Source organism: Archocentrus centrarchus, chromosome 16, assembly GCF_007364275.1.
Source record: "Archocentrus centrarchus isolate MPI-CPG fArcCen1 chromosome 16, fArcCen1, whole genome shotgun sequence".
In the NCBI taxonomy this organism is placed as follows: domain Eukaryota; kingdom Metazoa; phylum Chordata; class Actinopteri; order Cichliformes; family Cichlidae; genus Archocentrus; species Archocentrus centrarchus.
In genome coordinates, this window is record NC_044361.1 from 4,457,341 (window position 1) to 4,474,692 (window position 17,352).

At 38.0% G+C, this 17,352-nt stretch overlaps 1 protein-coding gene across 1 annotated transcript; it reads right to left on the reverse strand.

Moving 5' to 3' along the window:
- Window positions 1-1,930: 1,930 nt before the first annotated feature.
- On the reverse strand, window positions 1,931-15,695 carry tbx20 (T-box transcription factor 20). Its single transcript, XM_030750224.1, has 8 exons — window positions 15,564-15,695; window positions 14,270-14,507; window positions 13,175-13,339; window positions 12,229-12,337; window positions 9,975-10,133; window positions 8,730-8,806; window positions 6,399-6,511; window positions 1,931-5,481 (listed from the first exon to the last, which is right to left on the reverse strand). Exons 1-8 carry the CDS (start codon window positions 15,691-15,693, stop codon window positions 5,153-5,155), a joined length of 1,320 nt encoding a protein of 439 aa, XP_030606084.1. The 5' UTR covers window positions 15,694-15,695; the 3' UTR covers window positions 1,931-5,152.
- Between the last annotated feature and the right edge of the window lie 1,657 nt (window positions 15,696-17,352).

Below are 17,352 nucleotides of genomic sequence, written 5' to 3' on the forward strand. Positions count from 1 at the left end.
TTGGGATGATTTAATTTCTGATGTGTTTATTTTTCATTTATTCCAGAACTAAATGGACATTTTCTACATCAAGCATTGTCACAAAGTTTGTTTCTTAGTCTTTGATTATTCTCATTGAATGAACAGCAAAATGCTTAAGAAAATAAATGCATGCCATTGTAATGCTCCCATTTAAAGAGACCTTTACTTTTTTAACCTTCTCCAACTTCTCTGGAGTTAAATGGATACATTTTAGGGATACACTGATATACAGTATTGGCCTTACTGATACTGACACATCAACAAATAAGATGACATTCACTGATGTCAGTATTGTCTGTTGCTAATACGCCAGTCCTGCAATGGTGAAATGTTTAAATATAGTGTGATGAAGGGGATACATAATTTTAAAACATTTTGGTTGTTTTTGTTTTTAAGTAAATAATAACGAGCTCTTTGCTTAAATGGTACAAAATGGGAATAAATAATAACAAATGTATTGGTGTTGGCTTCAGGTATCTGCAAAAAAATCTTATTTTAAACATCAGAATTGGTAAGAACAGTTTATTACATCCCTTATCTTAATTAGGTCACCGTCTTGGTAAAACACCACCTCATTTTCTCAACATAATAATTTAAATACATAGTCAGCCAGTTGCTGCATAAATATTTATGTTAAAAATAATGGAAACAAAAATCCCACCATTGCATTTCTTACTATTTATTCTACTAGTACTACTCCTACTACTACTACTAATAATAATTATTATTATTATAACAATAACACGATCCCTAATAACTTAATAACTTATTGAAAGCATATCTGCCACACAGAGTACTATAAGCGGAGTCTGATAGCACAAACTACCATCCAGAGTGCAGTTTTTGGCTCATCATATCAGGAAGAGGACAGGTGTATGTTAATTTAAACTACTGCAGTGGTTTACTTGTGTTGTTCATGGGTCACCCGGACTTTGTGATCAAGTCCAGTTGTGTGCAGTGAAAAACATAAAGTACACATATTGCTGCTGTTTCGTCTTTTTTTAGTTTGGTTTTTGTATTTACAGTGACTTTAAAATTCTCGTTTCATGTAAATGGAAAATTTCTGAAATAAAACACATGTCACAAATAAACAAACTCTTTCAGACTGCCCTCTGTACCTGTACTAAGTATTTTTGTACTGCTGTGTCCGGATTTTTTTTTCCTGGCCAGGCTTATGAAAATGTCCTCAGATGGAGGAAAAAATAAACATACAGAAATGATTTGAATTAATTACACCTGTGCTTTACATGATTTAGTCTTTTAATGCTGAGTTAGCTCATATCATTCTGCTTAGATTAGCAGCCTGATGTTCCTCCTCTAAATGAAACCTTTTTTTTTTTTCAGTCTGCAAATATAAATCAGCTTCTTCCCTCCACTCTCATTTTGGAGAAGCACACGTGTAAGGAGTCAAATCTAAAAACAACCTAAAGGCTTATAATTTGATTCTCATGATTCGCATAATCTGCGAGAGCTCTCTGTTATTATCTGGACTTATGGTGCTTCTGATTGCTCATTTTAACAGATTTTTGATTAGTGTAGATAAGTATAAAAAAATTACAGTCAGCATGAACAGAGGCTTCAATGCAGACTGACCACTAGGTGGTGATGCAGGATGGTGAAGCAGCTTAAATCATGATAAAGTTTTAAAAACAGTTTAGAAAAACTGAATGTTTGTCTTTAACTTTAATCTGTTTAGGTGATACACAAACCTGTGTAAATACTTGTGTATTGCCTATTAAGAAAAACAAATAAAAAAAACTTTTTTATTCCATTTTTGACTATCTGTGATTACGATCATGCATATGTCTGTCAAAGAAAAGACCCTCAGTGTCTGGGTGGTGATATATATATATATATATTTCTCATGGTTTACAAATAACTATTTTTTTGTTTGTTTTTTTTAGAAGCGACAAAGTACATTACACATTATTTCCAGACAGCAAAATAAAATAAATATATTGCACTTAAAAATCATCAAAACACAATCTCACTGGGTGTCATATTCAGATCATGGCATTAAAAACAAAACATTTTAAAACGAGATTATTTTCAGTGGTGAGTTGAGACTCAGAGGTGTTTAACATTTACATCAGTGGAAATCAAAGTTCAGTCAAAGCTGTACAACAACAACAAAAAAGCTTGGATTTCCACAGCAGACATTTCCCATCCTGCACACTAACCAGATGCAATAAAATCAACTGCTGCCAACACTTCCACCCGTGATCTGCTGCGTTTGGCTACACGTGATGTTAACATGTGGCATGAGTCAAACTGGGACATTTATAAGGTCTTTCAGTGTAATTTCAAATGTTTACCTGTATGGATCATTTTGCAGCTGCAGGCAAGTTAAAGTGACACCTTTAATGAAAATGTGCATGAATGTGAGGTCTCAAAAAAAAACTCCATTCATACCAGCCATTTTAGCAGATATTTTCTCCTCTTTCAGTGAAGTGAAACGATTATTTCAGGGGTTTTTTTCATGTATTTTGTACAAACTAAATGGATTTTCATGGTTTTCATTCAGGACATCAAAAAAAAAAAAAATGACTGTGGCTTGTAAAATGTGAAGACACCATGCTTTTCAAGTTTAAGTGACTGAGGATATTTTATCACTTTTCTATCCTGGAGTTTACACCAATACAGATTCGGTTCAAGTTTATGTCAGTCTGCATGTTGGCCTGGGTGGTTCATCATTCTAACTCCAGGTATTAGGACTCAATTACAGACCACTAAAATGACCTCAACTGTTTCATTTCTTTAGAGCTTTTAAATTAAATGACTCTGATGGTGAGTTTCTGGAGCTGAGTGTGCGAGTCGCATTAAATGAGACCACAGAGCCATTATTTCCAGGTGTGACACCCCCCACCCCCCCCCACACACACACAGCTCTGTAACACCTGATGAAGACTGACCACCAGAGGGTTGAAAAGAGGGAGCAGCCAGGGTTTATGTTTCTACTGTTCACTCTGCTGCCTTCTGATATAAAACTGATCACAGTGAATGTACTCAGATTTATAAAGGACCACACCACCAGTTTCACTCACTTAAATTAATATACAGCTATTTTAAAACAGGCATCCTTGAAGTGATTTTAGTTAAGAGTCCAGTCAAACCAGACAGTGACAGTAAAATTCACCTGTCTTTGTGAAATTGCGTTTAAACAGAGCCACTTTGTGTGATGAGGTGTTTCTTCATTGCATGTTAGACTTTTTGTTTCGGGTGTCAAAGACAACTCACCGAGCTAAACTGCATGCTAAAGTAAAGCTGATCTGGTATCTTAAAAAAAAAAAAAAAATCATGAAATGTATTTGTGTTAATTCTTCTCACCTAGATAAACTTGGGTTTTATCAGGCCATGATAGCAAGAAAGAAAGTTTGCTGTTGGTCAGTGGTGGCACTTGTGTTAAATTCAAAGATGAACATTAAAGATCTGTGTGTGATTACCGTGGATGTATTATAAGAACTGGAGATTCAATAAGCAATAAATTGAAAAACTGCAATTCCTCAAACAGCCACTAGAGGCTGGCTGCTAAAGTGAGCCAGCCCTGATTTACTTAAAAACGCCCAAATTTACACAAGAATTAATCAGGTTTACAGCCTGCTACAAAAACAGTTTTGGCCACTATAGCTGTTTTCCTCTTTGAACTGTGCTGGGGATCAATTTTTAAATAACTCGGCAGTTTAAAATGTACTTCTTCTTTAAGTTACTCATAATTAAAAGTGTGGCCCCTTTGAATGACACCTCAATGCACTTTTTCCCCAAAAGATTTAGTTTAAAACCTATTTTGTTTCTTTTTAAACTAGCCTACATTAGCATCCCCTTTATTATTACAGCAAATTACAGAAGTGCTTTTATCATCAAATGAACCTGTCAGCACCAGTATTTCCTGATAGCTTGCCAGTCCTATCTAAATCTGGTTAAAGAAAAGAGACGAGCGAGGCACTGAAATGGTTGTCCACAAACCAATGTGTGAAACCACAGTGGCTGCGTGCCAGCCAAGGAAATTACCTGAAAGTGCTAAAACAAACAAACAAAAAAAGATTTCTAGCTTTCCTGCTCAGATTTCTTTTAAAATCTCAATTTCAAATCACTTCTTGATCATTGCAAAAGTTTTATAAATCTAAAACCAGCACTGGCTGAAAGTTCTTTAAACAAATAGTATTAACTTTAACTTTGAATTTCAGTTTTGGGTGTCTATAAGGATATTTTTGGTAGCAACACTGTGGCCACAAGGACAAACTCAGCAGCATCAGCATGGTCTCCAGCTCTTTTAATACATCCACGGTACGAGCAGCTTCACTGCTTCCATTAACTGGTCCTTTAAACAAAGAAAAAAAAATTCACCTTTTCATGTGTTTTTTTTTTTTTTTTATCCCATATTCTTCCATATAAAGTGTGTATGTCTACTGCGGTCAGCATGCGTCCTATTATTTGTTTAACTCTACAGTGAGAATTTTCCTATGAGTAAATGTGGCACGTCTGCCTTTGTACAGTGCATTTTAACACGTTTTTTGACATTAATTTCAAACAGTGTCGAGTTCTAACTGTACATATGGCTGGCTTTCTCCAAAACAGAGGAAACCTGAGATGGCTACTCCGCCCTGCTGACATGCTTGAAATGTTCACAGACTGAGCCTTGGTGTCCATCGGGTGGAGTCGTGAGTCATTTTGAAGGACAGCACGGTAGCCTGCCATCGTTAGAGCCAGTCGAGCCCCTCTGCAACCAGTGACTGTTTAGAGGAAGACGGGGCTTTCTACTTGTTTCTTAAAATGAGTCAAAGATCCACTTTAGGTTCAAGAAGGGCTGAGACCAAACATGCTCCTGTTATCATCTTGCATTATGTTTTGTACTTTGTATTGAGGTCACAAGTGTTTGTACTGTGCCTTTTAAGTGTTCACAGACACCACAGGATCTACTGGTGTTTCCGCAGGTCCAAAGAAGCGCGCGCCACAGTCCTTTTTGGATTGGCTGTCAGTACGCCGCATCATCACCTTACTCACTGTCGGGTATCTATTTACAAAGACCAAAAGGAAAGATACAAACTGGATGAGGAGTGAGGAAATAACTTGATGCTCCAGATCAGGGGTGAGTGTCAGAGCGAGGTTCATCCATCTCCTCCCCAGGATGGAGTCATACAAAGGGTGTCATAACAGTGGAGGAGTGGCGGAGTCCCTGGATGGCAGCATAGGGCCCCTGCTGGAAGTAGTGGTGGTAGCGGGGCATGTGGAAGGAGGGGAAGGAGGGACCGCTGCCCTGCATGGTTCCAGCCAGAGCGGTGGGCGTCAGGGGCATGCCCAGGCGGCTGTAAGCGGGTAGGGAGCCCTGGATGGGGTGGGGCAGTGCAGCGGTGCCTGTGCCCATGGCTGATAGGGACTGTGGGTGCTGAAAACCTGAGAAACCTGAGGTGGTGGTGACCCAGGAACTCAGGGAGAGGTTGTCTGAGGCAGTGAACGCTGAACCTGAAAGAGAGGTGAACGTCAGACAGGTTGGTATACAATAGATTTAAGGATAAGGCTCACAATAAACCCAATAAAAAGATTTAATAAAACATCCATTTCTTGACATGGTCCCGGGTTTCTGGACTGTATTTGTTGTATTTTGGTTCATGTTATATTTCTTGGTTTTGATATGTTTCTAGTTCCATGTCCACTTTATGTCTCTGCCACGTTGTGACTTGTCTAATTGTCTCAGCGTCCTTTGTCACTTCCTGTTTTACTTTAAAGGTTAGTTTCTCTTTATTTTTGTTCTACTTTTTCCTTCTGCACTTGTTTTTCCTCAGTTGCTTGTTTCTTGGATTCCTGTTTGTGTAACTGTTATTTTTGGATGTTGCATCAGCTGAAAAAAAAGGACAGTTTTTTGTAATTTCATCTCCTTCTGAGTCCTCGCTCCTGATTCCACCATGTTAAAGAGCTCCAGTGATAAAAAATTAATTACAGTTAGCAGAAGTATCACAGTTTTTTTTGTCTTTGCATATTATATTAATATCAATACTATATAAGAATATTATATACTACCATATTGTGTATATGAAATATACTGCATTTAAACAATATTGAAAATTAAAAGCTATATTACTGGTTTTATACAATTTGTAGTTCTTAGTTATTAATACACTTTCAAAATATTTGTTCATCAGTAGTTGCTGAAGTATTTTCTTGTCATATATGCTCACTAGAGGACCAAGTTAGGCCATCAATGGCACTGTAACTCACCCCTCAAATATCAGCACTCCTGTTATAAGCATTTATTAAAGCCTAAAATTCCCAACTGTTTGAGGAAATTAAATGTAACTGCAGAGAAGGATGTTTCTGAGTACCAGCTTCACCAAATATGATGACTTCATACGATGTGCGGCGTGCGCATTATAAGCGTTTACCTCTGGTGTGTGCGGCGTGTCCGTCCTCGCTCAGGTTCTCCTCGTCACCCGCGTAGGTTCGGATCGGCGACCGGGCGTATGAGTGCTTGTGGATCAGATTCTCAACACTTTCCCTACAGCAAAAGCCGAAGAGAGAGCCCCAAAATAAATCTCTTTTTGTCATTTTAGATGTTTTTATTTTGTGGAGATGACGACCAGATAATCTGTAGCGCTTTCTTTTTGTAAGTGTTACTTCTAGAATATTTGAATATTTGCAGCTTAATAAAATAGTTGCAGTGAATCACTGAATTATTTAATTAATTAATTAATTAACGTCCAACAACATAAAACAAATGCAACAAAATATACAGTATAACGAGATCAGAATTAAACATAAAAGCACAAAAATTACAAATGAGTTTTTTGCTTCACATATAATATAACTTGAAATTGGAAAAATTACCCCCCAAAATTTAAACAATCTGGATTATTGATATTTTGGAAAACATATTTTTATTTTTTTTAGACACACTGCTGCACTGGTTGAAGTTTTCACCGTGTCTCATATTCTTAAGGGTTTAGTGACACTGAATCTGATGGGTCACAGATTAATTTTTAACACCAGTGCACTTTTCTAGTAATCACCTCTATTCCATTCTTTGTTTTCCAATAATAAGGTTTTTCCTCTTTTCATGATGTTTTTGGCAGCAGTACTAAATGTGAATTTCCACTTTGTGTATTTTAATGTTTGTGTTGACTGTGCATGTAGATTTTGGTGTGTGTGTGTATGTGTGTGTTCTTTGTGCGTGTTCATGTTCCCACAAAGTGCATTAGCTCATTTGAGTCTTGTCAGACAGCACTTCTCAAACACAGTGACACAAATTGTTGGGGGAGGTAGTGTGTGTTCATGAGTGTGTGTGCACGGCTGGGTGGACAGGCAAGTGGTCTGCATCATGAGAGCCATGCGTTCGCATTAGCAGCCCCCCTCCCTGTAGCCCCCGTGCCTCCAATTAGGTTAGGAAAGTGCAATATCTGTCAGCAGAGGAGTACAAATGTGTGTGTTTTTATCAGTGCCGGGCCCCTCCGGCAGAGAGGCCACCGTGAACTCCCACAATACACAGCATCGGGCGGGAGGGAAGAAAGGAGGGGAAGGGGCGGGGCATGCTGGTTTCAATCAGTCACAGCAGCCAATTGAATTACAGTGTGTTTTAGTGCAGTGGCCGACTCCAGACTAATGTGATTTCTGCAGCTCCCTAAGATCAATTGATCAGGTCTAATTCACAGCCCTCAAAAAAGAGAAAGACAGAGAAGAAGAAGGAGGGAGGAGGAGGGTTTGTCTGGCTGTGTTTCGACAGTCTCTGTTGGGGATGTTTGATTGAAGGAAATGGGCAGATGGTCTGATTTTGTCAGCTGATTTTGGCCGTAGTGCCGGAATCGGGAATTACGAGAAGTGTGTGTTTTGGCAGTGTCCACAAAAAGTCCTTTGGAGGCCTGATCTCTAACTCTGCATATGAGTGTGCGTGTGTGTGTGTGTGTGTGTGTGTGTGTGTGTGTGTGTGTGTAAAAGACAGTCAAACTCTTCCTGTTCTTGCATAAAATAGTGAAATGAAAACAGAACATATAACAAGAGTAAAAGCAGCATAAAAGGACTAAAAGGAAGCAAAAGAAGGCAGAAGAGAGAGAAAGAAATGAGGACAATGGATGTTTAATACAAAAGACAAGAAAGACAGAAGTGAAGAACACAGAAGGTAAAGAGGGAGGACAAAAAGAAAAGACTAAAAAGGACTGAAAGAAAGGAAGGATGATTAAAACAGTAAGCAAAGAAAATGTGAACTAATAAATAGAAATTGAGCCAAGAAAGTCAAAGGATATAACTAGAAGCTAGACTAATCCAACTAGACAAAACAAAGACTAGAAAAATCTGGACAAGGAAAAAAATGAAAGTATGAAACAAAAAAAGACAGTGAAGAAGGGTTAAGGGGAATCATAAAGAAAAAATAAACTGGCAGGATTGAGTAAAAGACAGGAAATGGGGAGAAATTCACCAAGGGGGAATAAAAAATAAATAAAAGAAAAAACTGACAGGGAAAGAAAAAAATACAAGGGATGCACGGAGAGACACGGGAAAACAAAAGGAAAAGATGTGAAAGAAAGAAGGAGAGATTGCAGTATATGGAGCGTGGATTATCTATTCTACACTGACACAAACAGAGGGAAATAAACACTGCAGCTTCTGTATTTACTAATGAGCAGCAACCCCGGATATCTAACCCTCCTCCATAATCGTCTATCTTATCGGCAGCGGTGGGGAGAGAGGTAAACAAACAGTGCAGGACCCAGAATCCCCTGTACCTCTCCATGTCTGTCAGCCGTGAGGAGTCCCGGAAACCTTTGGCAAACGGGTTGCTGTCAATCTTCAGTTTGGTTATCTGGGAAAAGGCAGCAGAAGGAGAGTGAACAAGTCAGTCAGACCAGTTTTGTCACTTCTTTTTATTCTTTTTTTGGTTTTTCTGATTCGACATGCCTCTTCATGCTGCTTCTCTGCAATCTTACCACAGCCACACAAACACAAACAGAGGTGGGCTTTAAAGCTATGTGAGCATTAAGCAAATGGACATACAGGAGACGCAGCACAAAATTTCTCAACTTTAACTTCCTTGTTGTCTTTTTAGTCATGAATATTAAACATCGAGTTCTAAAAAATTGAAACCAGGTTTTCAAGGATGTCAAAACATACTCTTCATAGATTACTTCCTTTACATCTCAAAGCTTATATTACAGAACAGTGGTGAATGACTTAAACTAAAGAATACTCTTATACAATTAAAACACTCTAAACTTGTTTATTTATTTCCACCACCATAGTGCCACAAAATTGCAGGTCACAAAATTAAAATAAATTACACCAGTGGCAGTGGGCGGGGAAAAGGCAGTGGTTGGCAGATGCAGCCGACAGATTCTGTCCCATATGAAGACAAAGATAAGGCCAGAAGATGTTAAAGTTACTCAACACTTTCGTTATCTAGAACTTTATTATTTGATTCACCCATTTCAGCTTGAGGCCTTCATTAGGGTCTTCATAAAGTATATTAGAGATGATATCTTAAATTAGATAGGTGTAGAGTAGAAAAATACAAAACAACCAATCATACACATCCACCATACACATTCACCGATGAGGCAACAAGAAAGATGAGCTTGGCTCGTGAGATATGGTGTTGATCAAATAATAAAGTTATTAAGAGCACTGCTCAGTGGAAACTACCCCATCCTCTCGGTTATACTACACAATGTTCTCAAACTTGTCACAATGTGGCCTGTTCTTAAAGGCAGAAGTGGCTCCACACTGGAGCATTCACGAAGCATCTCTTTATCTCCGTTAGGTCTAAACTTTACCCTTTCCAAGGATGAGAAGCCCTTAAAGTGCTCAGACAGCACAACTCTGTACGCTGATAAGGTCCATGTGATACAATCAAAGGATCCAGAATGGCCGTTAAATGGAGCTTGTGGCTATTTCTATAATTTCAAAATTTTATGAGTGCCAGCAGCAGAATTTTGGCGGAGTCCTTAAACCTGCAGGAGTCAACAATCGCTCACCAGCTGGTTTTGGTAGGCTGTGACAGCCGTGAAGACCGTCTCAATGAACACAAAGGTGCGGAACTCCTCAGATTTGAGATTGAGCAGCGAGGCAGTGTGGTCCTTCTTCTTTATGATGTGGACCCGCGGCTGGTATTTGTGCATGGAATTGAGGATGATCTGCAGAGGACGAGAAGAGCAAGAATCGGTTTACAGTGAAATGTAGAACAGCTGATGATGCTGCTGCTGCTGCTGCTGCGCAAGCTCACTGGAGTTAACAGAGTGCATCCAGATCGAGTTCAGATATATCTTGTTTCTCTGCATCACAAAGCTCCATTATTGTCCATTAAAAAGAGAGCAGGGAGTCATACTATTGCATTGGCTATTCATTGTGTGAACACACAAGCTGCACTTTACTTTTACTCAATCTGTACACACACGCTTTTGCTGCTGGATGTACACACCAGTCCACAAAATGTGTATTTATGTGCACCAGAAAACAGTCCCCAATGTTGGAGTAACATTTCCCCAAAGTTACAAATGAAAAAAACCTAAATCACACTGACATTTTTAGCCATTTTTAAAAAGATTCTTTTTTGAGAAACAGCAAAGAGTTTTAAGTGGCAGGTGAGTGTGTGCGCTCCTTCTTAGTTTTGGTGTTTTTGTGGGATTTGCTGAGAAATTACACCAAAAACACAGAAGATCCCCAGCTTCATCTTTAAATTGCAATGTGAGCCGCCTCATTTAAATTAATAGAAAAGTATAATAGAAAAAGTCACATTTATATAAAAATTGAGAATTGTTTGAGAAAATATGGATTTTGCATGGATAAATATTTCATTGAAATAATAAAAACATACTTTTTTATGCATTTACTATATATTTTTGCATTTATGCATTTAGTATAAAATACAAAAAGGGTTTACGTGTGAGTAAAGTCAAAGACTAGAATGTGAATGTGTGAGGGCAAAGTAACTGAACTTAATTTCGAATATTGGGACCAACCTATCTGTTTCACTCCTTCCCTTCATTACTGCAGTTTATGATGTTAATACATGTATGATAATTTTGGTTACAATATTTTTCTGTTTTCTTTCTCTCTTTTCTATGAATTGTCGTTTTGGAAATGAAAACACCAAGTATAAAATATAATGCTCCACAGTCACTGGCTGAACTATTTATCCTTAAATGAAGAATGTTAAAGTTAAGAAGCCAGGGAATTAATGATTGTTTTATATTTGGAACTGATGTCTGCAAACTGGAAAACTCATTTGGGATATTGCTATTTAATTAATGTTTCTCCCTAATATTTTATATTTTAGAACACTGAAATGTTGCCAATACGCATCAAATAATAATGCAATAAATCTAAAATAGTAAAAGAGAAATGTTTAAGAAATGAGCAGTTTTAGAAGGTCTTCATATCCAGCTGTGATATGACTGAAAGGGAAGAAAGAAGAAAAAAAAAACAGCTGGAGGTGAGGATGATGAGCAGAGAAATGAGAAATAAAACAGCAGAGGAAGGAACACTATGACTGGGGAGAAAGAGGAAAGTGTGAACAGATAAAGTTGTTAAGGCTGCAGCGCGGTGAGTGTCTTCCTCCACAACTATTGCTGTCTGGCTGCAGCCCAGGAAACAGTTTATATTTATAAATGTCTGTCTCAACCACCGAGTCAAGCCAATAAAGAAAGAATAATTTGTTTTTAAAGTGTGCGATTGTAGTGTCAGGATGTAAATGATGCACATGGGTGTTTAGGAGCACAAATGTCTTTTCCTGCAACACTTATTTTTTTTTTTTTTTTTTGTATGGGGGTCAATTATTCTGTTTTTTTTTTTTGTAATCTGGCAAAATTAAATAAAATAAATGAAAGGGGCGTAGCTCACTTTTTATTTTATGGACTCATCTCATTGTGCAGTTGTTTTGGATACATCCACCTAAATAGACTCAGGGTGCTATTTTTGGACTGAAAATGTGTACACACCTTTAAACTAATAACTGCCGTGTTTCCCTCCTGTGCCCCTCTTTTGACTTATTATTGGATATATTTTTTTCTTGCATTTGCTCTGGTCTCTGCTTGTGCTTGCCATGATGATGTCAGTGAAAGGAGGATTAAATGAACAATTTATTTTAAGTCTGCTATTTCGCCTGAAATTAAGCTAGCTTAACGCATTTTCACGGGGTTTCGCAAGAGTAAAGCCTCGACACTGCGGGATTAATACTTGACGTGATGTTTTTATTTTCACGGGGTGGAAGAAGAAAAATCAGGTGCTCACATGTCCGTGCTGGTCCAGTTCGTTGTTTGTCAGCTTCACTTTCTCGAAGGAAACCATTTGCTTCATCAGCTGCTCTCCGGTGAATGGCGAGTCCGGGTGAACGTACAACCTGTGGAGAAAAACAACAGCAGCTCTGATTGGCTGAGAGGCGTTCGTTCTCTGCCCAATCAACGTGCAGGTGGCACGCTGCAGACTGGCAAATTACAAGTCGCTTAGCAACTAACCAATCTAGTGGAAATTACCCTAAATAGTGTGGTGTAAAATAAGTAAACAAACACATAAACAAAACAAAGTAAAATAAAAATAAAATCTTCGTTTTGTGGATTTTTCAATAAGAAATTCATAAATTCATAAATTCATAAATTCATAACAGCCGCTTGGTCTGAGGTCTAATTAGCCAAACAATATAGCATTTAATTGAAGACTAGAATCTTGCTCTACCTTCCAGGTTCTTGAAAAAAAGATGCTTAGATATGAAAAATAAACAAGTAGGTACAAATAAATTACACACGACCTCATTATTATTTTATATTGAATGAAAACATGTCCGGAAACGATCTATTTCTTGAATAGAATCATTAGTCTAAATAATTTGGTAGTACTTCATAAATCTGCTCTCCATTTTTTTCACAAGTCCATTATATTTTGTTAGGGAGTCACCCATGTCCTAATTTTCATAAAGAATAAAGCTTAATATCGCAACTGAAATGAGACAGGCTGAATTCGCTTCAGTTAACATTCATGGGTGCTAGAAAAAAAATCAATAAAGTGAATTTTCTCAAGTTTTAACAGCCTTCCAATAGAATTACTGTAGTTTTATCTAAGTTAGGAGCTCACTGAAAACATGGAGAATTATTTGGAGCTTTGAAATCTTTTAAACTAAGCCTACAAATGTTAAAAAGAAAAGAGACTGAGGAAGAGAGGGAGAGCGTTTAGGTCTGTGTACCTGGCGGGCAGAGGAGGGTCGGCCTTGCCGGCTACCAGCCAGGAGGAGCGGTGGTAGGCGTATCGGTAGCGCTTGTTGTCCACCGGGACGATGTCCATCAGCACGATGTACTTGGAGTCCTGGTCCACCCCGGAGAAAGAGACTCGGATGGTTGGAAACATCCTCCTAATCGTGTTTCATTAGCGCAGAATCAAATTACTGTCGACTTACTAATAGAACATAAGTTATTTTAAGTGTACCGATCGTGCTAAAATTAAAAAAAAAAAAAAAAAACATAAATAAATAAATGTGCAATACACAATCAGTATATAAAATATATGATGTTCACAAGCAGTTCCTGTAAAATGCTGTTTCAAAGCCACAGTCAGTGCAGGAATACAACTGTAAATAGTGCATTATTATTTACTTTTATTTTCTGGGTTTGAAAGCAGCAGCTCCGGCTAATGTCAGTTAATATTCTAATTAGTGTGTTAAACGCAGTTGAAGTTCACATCCATCCGTTTGATCGCGATCGTCTGCGGGTCGTGAAAACTGCATAATCCTATTTTTCCATGATAGGGGCAGCTAAAACCGTGCACAAATATAACGTTATACAAAATATTTACAAAAACAGATTTTAGTTGGTAAATAAGTTTAGCCTATTTCTGAGTGTTTCTTAAATAATTTATTTTAGGTTCATTTCATCCAACTGCAGTGTTTGGCGTTATATCGCAGTAACCTGCGGTCTTTTTGTGTTTCAGGTGGTTCTGGGGTCACTGATACATTAGATTATGGTGTAACTGTCGTTTCACAGCACCTGCGGAAAGTCATCAGATCAAATGTCCACAGTTTGCTGCTCTGTCAGAAGAAAAGTCACAGCGAGCTGCAGATGAGCTTGAGCCTATTTTTATTTATTTTCAAAAGGTTAGCAGGTCACAAAGAAGGCCCAAACAAAAACCAACCATAAGGCATTTATTTCAGTATATTTCACACTGAATTTGATTTTTCTCCGATCCGTCTGTTTTTCCAAATTATTCTTTATAATTATATCGTTTTTGTTATGGGGAATTAAATAGGTTACATTAAAATATTAAAATATAATAGACAGTAGTTTACCTTCCGGACTTGGTGATGATCATCTCAGTGCCGAGCTCGTGAAATTTGTCCCACAGCTCTTTGGTCTCGAGGCTGCACGAGATCTTCGCCATCTCCTCGCTCGGGATGCCTGGATTGGTGGGGATGAGCGGCTCCGTGCACACCGCGGGCGCGCTCCCGCTGAAGTCCCCATGCCCGTCCAGCGAGGACAGGTCAGCCAGGGACTGCTGGTTGCAGGAGGACTTCTCCACAAATTGCTCTGTTTTATTTTATTTTATTTTTTTTAGGTGGATGTGTGGAGAAACAGGGGTGATTATTCTCATTTTATGTTGATGTGATCAGAAACAACAGCAAGTCTTCATCTTAAACAGGGAAACGAAAATGTGTAACTACAGTCTGCTAAAATACCCTGTGGTCTGATATTCCAGCATAATAAATTAATAAATCTTATTAGTCTGCTATGGTGTTATTACTAACGTAGTCATGTGCACCTCTGTGTAAAAGGTAATTCTATAATGAATAAGGTCAAATAAAATTAAAAACACGTGATCTATAGAACATGTCTGTCTTAATGAGAAGAGGCACATTTTTCCATCTCAGAAAATCTAAAAATAAAAGTGTAATACTTGTCTGGTATGTCTCTCTCTCTCTCTCTTTTTTTTTTTTTTTTTTTTTACTTGTCTCTTATAAGCAGGCATTTTACATTTTATTTTGGAGAATCAATCCATCGTCATTTGCGTGGACTGATAAAACAATATATATAAATGAAATAAAATATAAACATTTTTACACAAAAAGGAAAATATAACAAGTTCCTTAAAATACAGAAAAATGAAATATTGAAGCAGTTAAGATAGGGAGTCATATTGGGTCATTTTAAGCACGTCCATTTCGTATTTACAGTCTTTTTAATCAAACATGAAAACTCTGACTTTTAACATTTCCACATTTACTAATAATTGTTAATGATAAATGGCACAGATTTTTGTTTGTGGTCTATTTATCCAGATTATTTTTCTTTTAAATGTTACAGACTAGAAACTCACCTCACTGCCATCACAGCTCATCCTTATTTAAATACTGACTGACTTTTTTCAGGCCGCCACATTTTCTTGTTTCAGTACTTAGGCTGCAAACCACAATCCTTGATTAACTTGTTTTTATTATGTGAACACCTGTGATATTTAACAGCAGTTCAAAGCAACAACAAAAATAAATAAATAAACTAAATAAATAATAAAATTAAATAAAATTAAATTAAACTCAAGTTGAACCCCTTTAACTTTTCTGATTTCATTTCTCAGTTCTGTCTTACCCAGAGGCTTGATGGTGTTCTCCTCCGCCTCCTTGTCCTTACTGGGCTTCCCGCTGGACATCAGGGCGGCTATGGAGAAAGCATTTGCCCGGGATGAGAGCTGCGGTTTCGGGGATGAAGTGTACTCCATGTCGGTGAAGAGACTTGGAACAAAATATTCCCCTTTGAATAATAATGATAAAAAATCTTCCAGAAACGCTTAACTCCGCCTGTTTCCAACTGTCAGCCACGTAAAGAAAAATGCGCAGGGAAAAGCTGCACCGTTTCTCTCCGATTTCGCCCTTTGTGCGCAAATACTCTGCTCTTAAACGGAGAAATACTTGTCACTTTGGAAACGCTGGTCACTGATTTGGGAGTCTTGTTGGATGCATGGTGAAAGAAGGCGGAGGAGGGCTGACTCCAGAGACTTGCGCAGGTCCTGCAGTGTCAGATCTGAGGCCAGCTGCTCTTTGGGACGCTTCTCTCTGGCTCACCCTCCCCTTATAATTCCAGTCTGCCCTCCAATCGCTGCCTCTGCCTCCACGTCACACTCCCACTGTCCCACAGCCACCCTGCTACCGGTCAGCCAATTAAATACCCTGTCAGGATTTCTTTTTCATGCGAAAGATCCCATATACAGAGCGAGTGTGGCTGGAGAGGGCCGATGTGAGATTTTTATGACTGTACTCCGGGTGATGACAGAAGGAAATGACAAACATATGGTTCGGAAAATGTAATTCTTAGCTGTCATTGCACAACACAAAGGAAGAGCCGTCCACCCCCCCCCCCCCCCCCCCCCCCCCCACACCCCCCCGACCACATGTTGGGAATCACAAACCCAGAATGTCAACAACAGATTTTCCAGAAGATGTTTGTCCAACATGAAGCTATTTGATAATTAATCGCACAAGTGAGACGAGTATATATATATACACAGTATCTGCTCCTGTCACGGGTATGAATTTGTGTGGAAGAAACATTGTCCTTTTTTTTTTTTTTAGAGTGGTTGGAACTTTATCGTGTCAAACGTGTTACACAGAAAATCGAATCTGATCAGATACTAATCATCTTTTTGAGATGACTGTGTGTCAGCTAAATAAACCCCTTTCTGCAGTGCTGCCTGGCATGTGGGCACTGCCAATCACAATTTGATCCTGTTAGAAGTTGTAATTTTTTAATAAAAAAAAACCCAAAACACCATTTAGTTTTCTTATAGCTGAGTCCACCCTATATACGTACATCAAAAATCATTTTACTAATCATCTGCCTGAAACATATTCCATCTAGGGAAAACAAGTGGTTTCATTTTATATGAATTCAGTGTATTCCATTTCCTGCATCTTTATGGAGTAAATTGACTTATGACAGTAAATGTAATGAAAAAATGATAAAATGAAAAAAAAAATGTCTTCTTCAGTTCTTCAGAGCATCTCCAGCAACAGAAGAACGCTAAAGAAGACCTAAATGAAGTGTTTAATTATGCTGTTAAAGCAGAAACAGTGATATTAGTATGACTGGCAAAAGGCATAAATAAAAAAGAACATTAATGTGACTTTTTTAAAGCGTACTAGGGTGAACAAGTATTTATAGAAAAATGTAAATTTAGGTGGAAATTGACTTAAAACAGCTGCTGATTCAGCATTATCTTTATTTTATTATTTTTATTATTTTTATTTTGGCATCTGTTGAAAAAAGATCCCCTGAGTGAGTTCACCTACCTTAGATTAGCAATTAACAGCTTTGGTTATAAAAACAGTGTAATAGTCCTTTAATGTACACTAAGCTAAACACCACTTCAGCCACTGGGGTG

Bases quoted from the DNA above. Each gene is read 5' to 3' on its own strand.
- tbx20 (XM_030750224.1), bottom strand. From the start codon at position 15,693: ATGGAGTACACTTCATCCCCGAAACCGCAGCTCTCATCCCGGGCAAAT. The intron at 10,134-12,228 runs GTGAGCACCTGA...CGTCCTCTGCAG, and splicing joins AACTGGACCAGCACGGACAT to ATCATCCTCAATTCCATGCA. The intron at 8,807-9,974 runs GTGAGCGATTGT...GCCTTTTCCCAG, and splicing joins CAGCCTACCAAAACCAGCTG to ATAACCAAACTGAAGATTGA.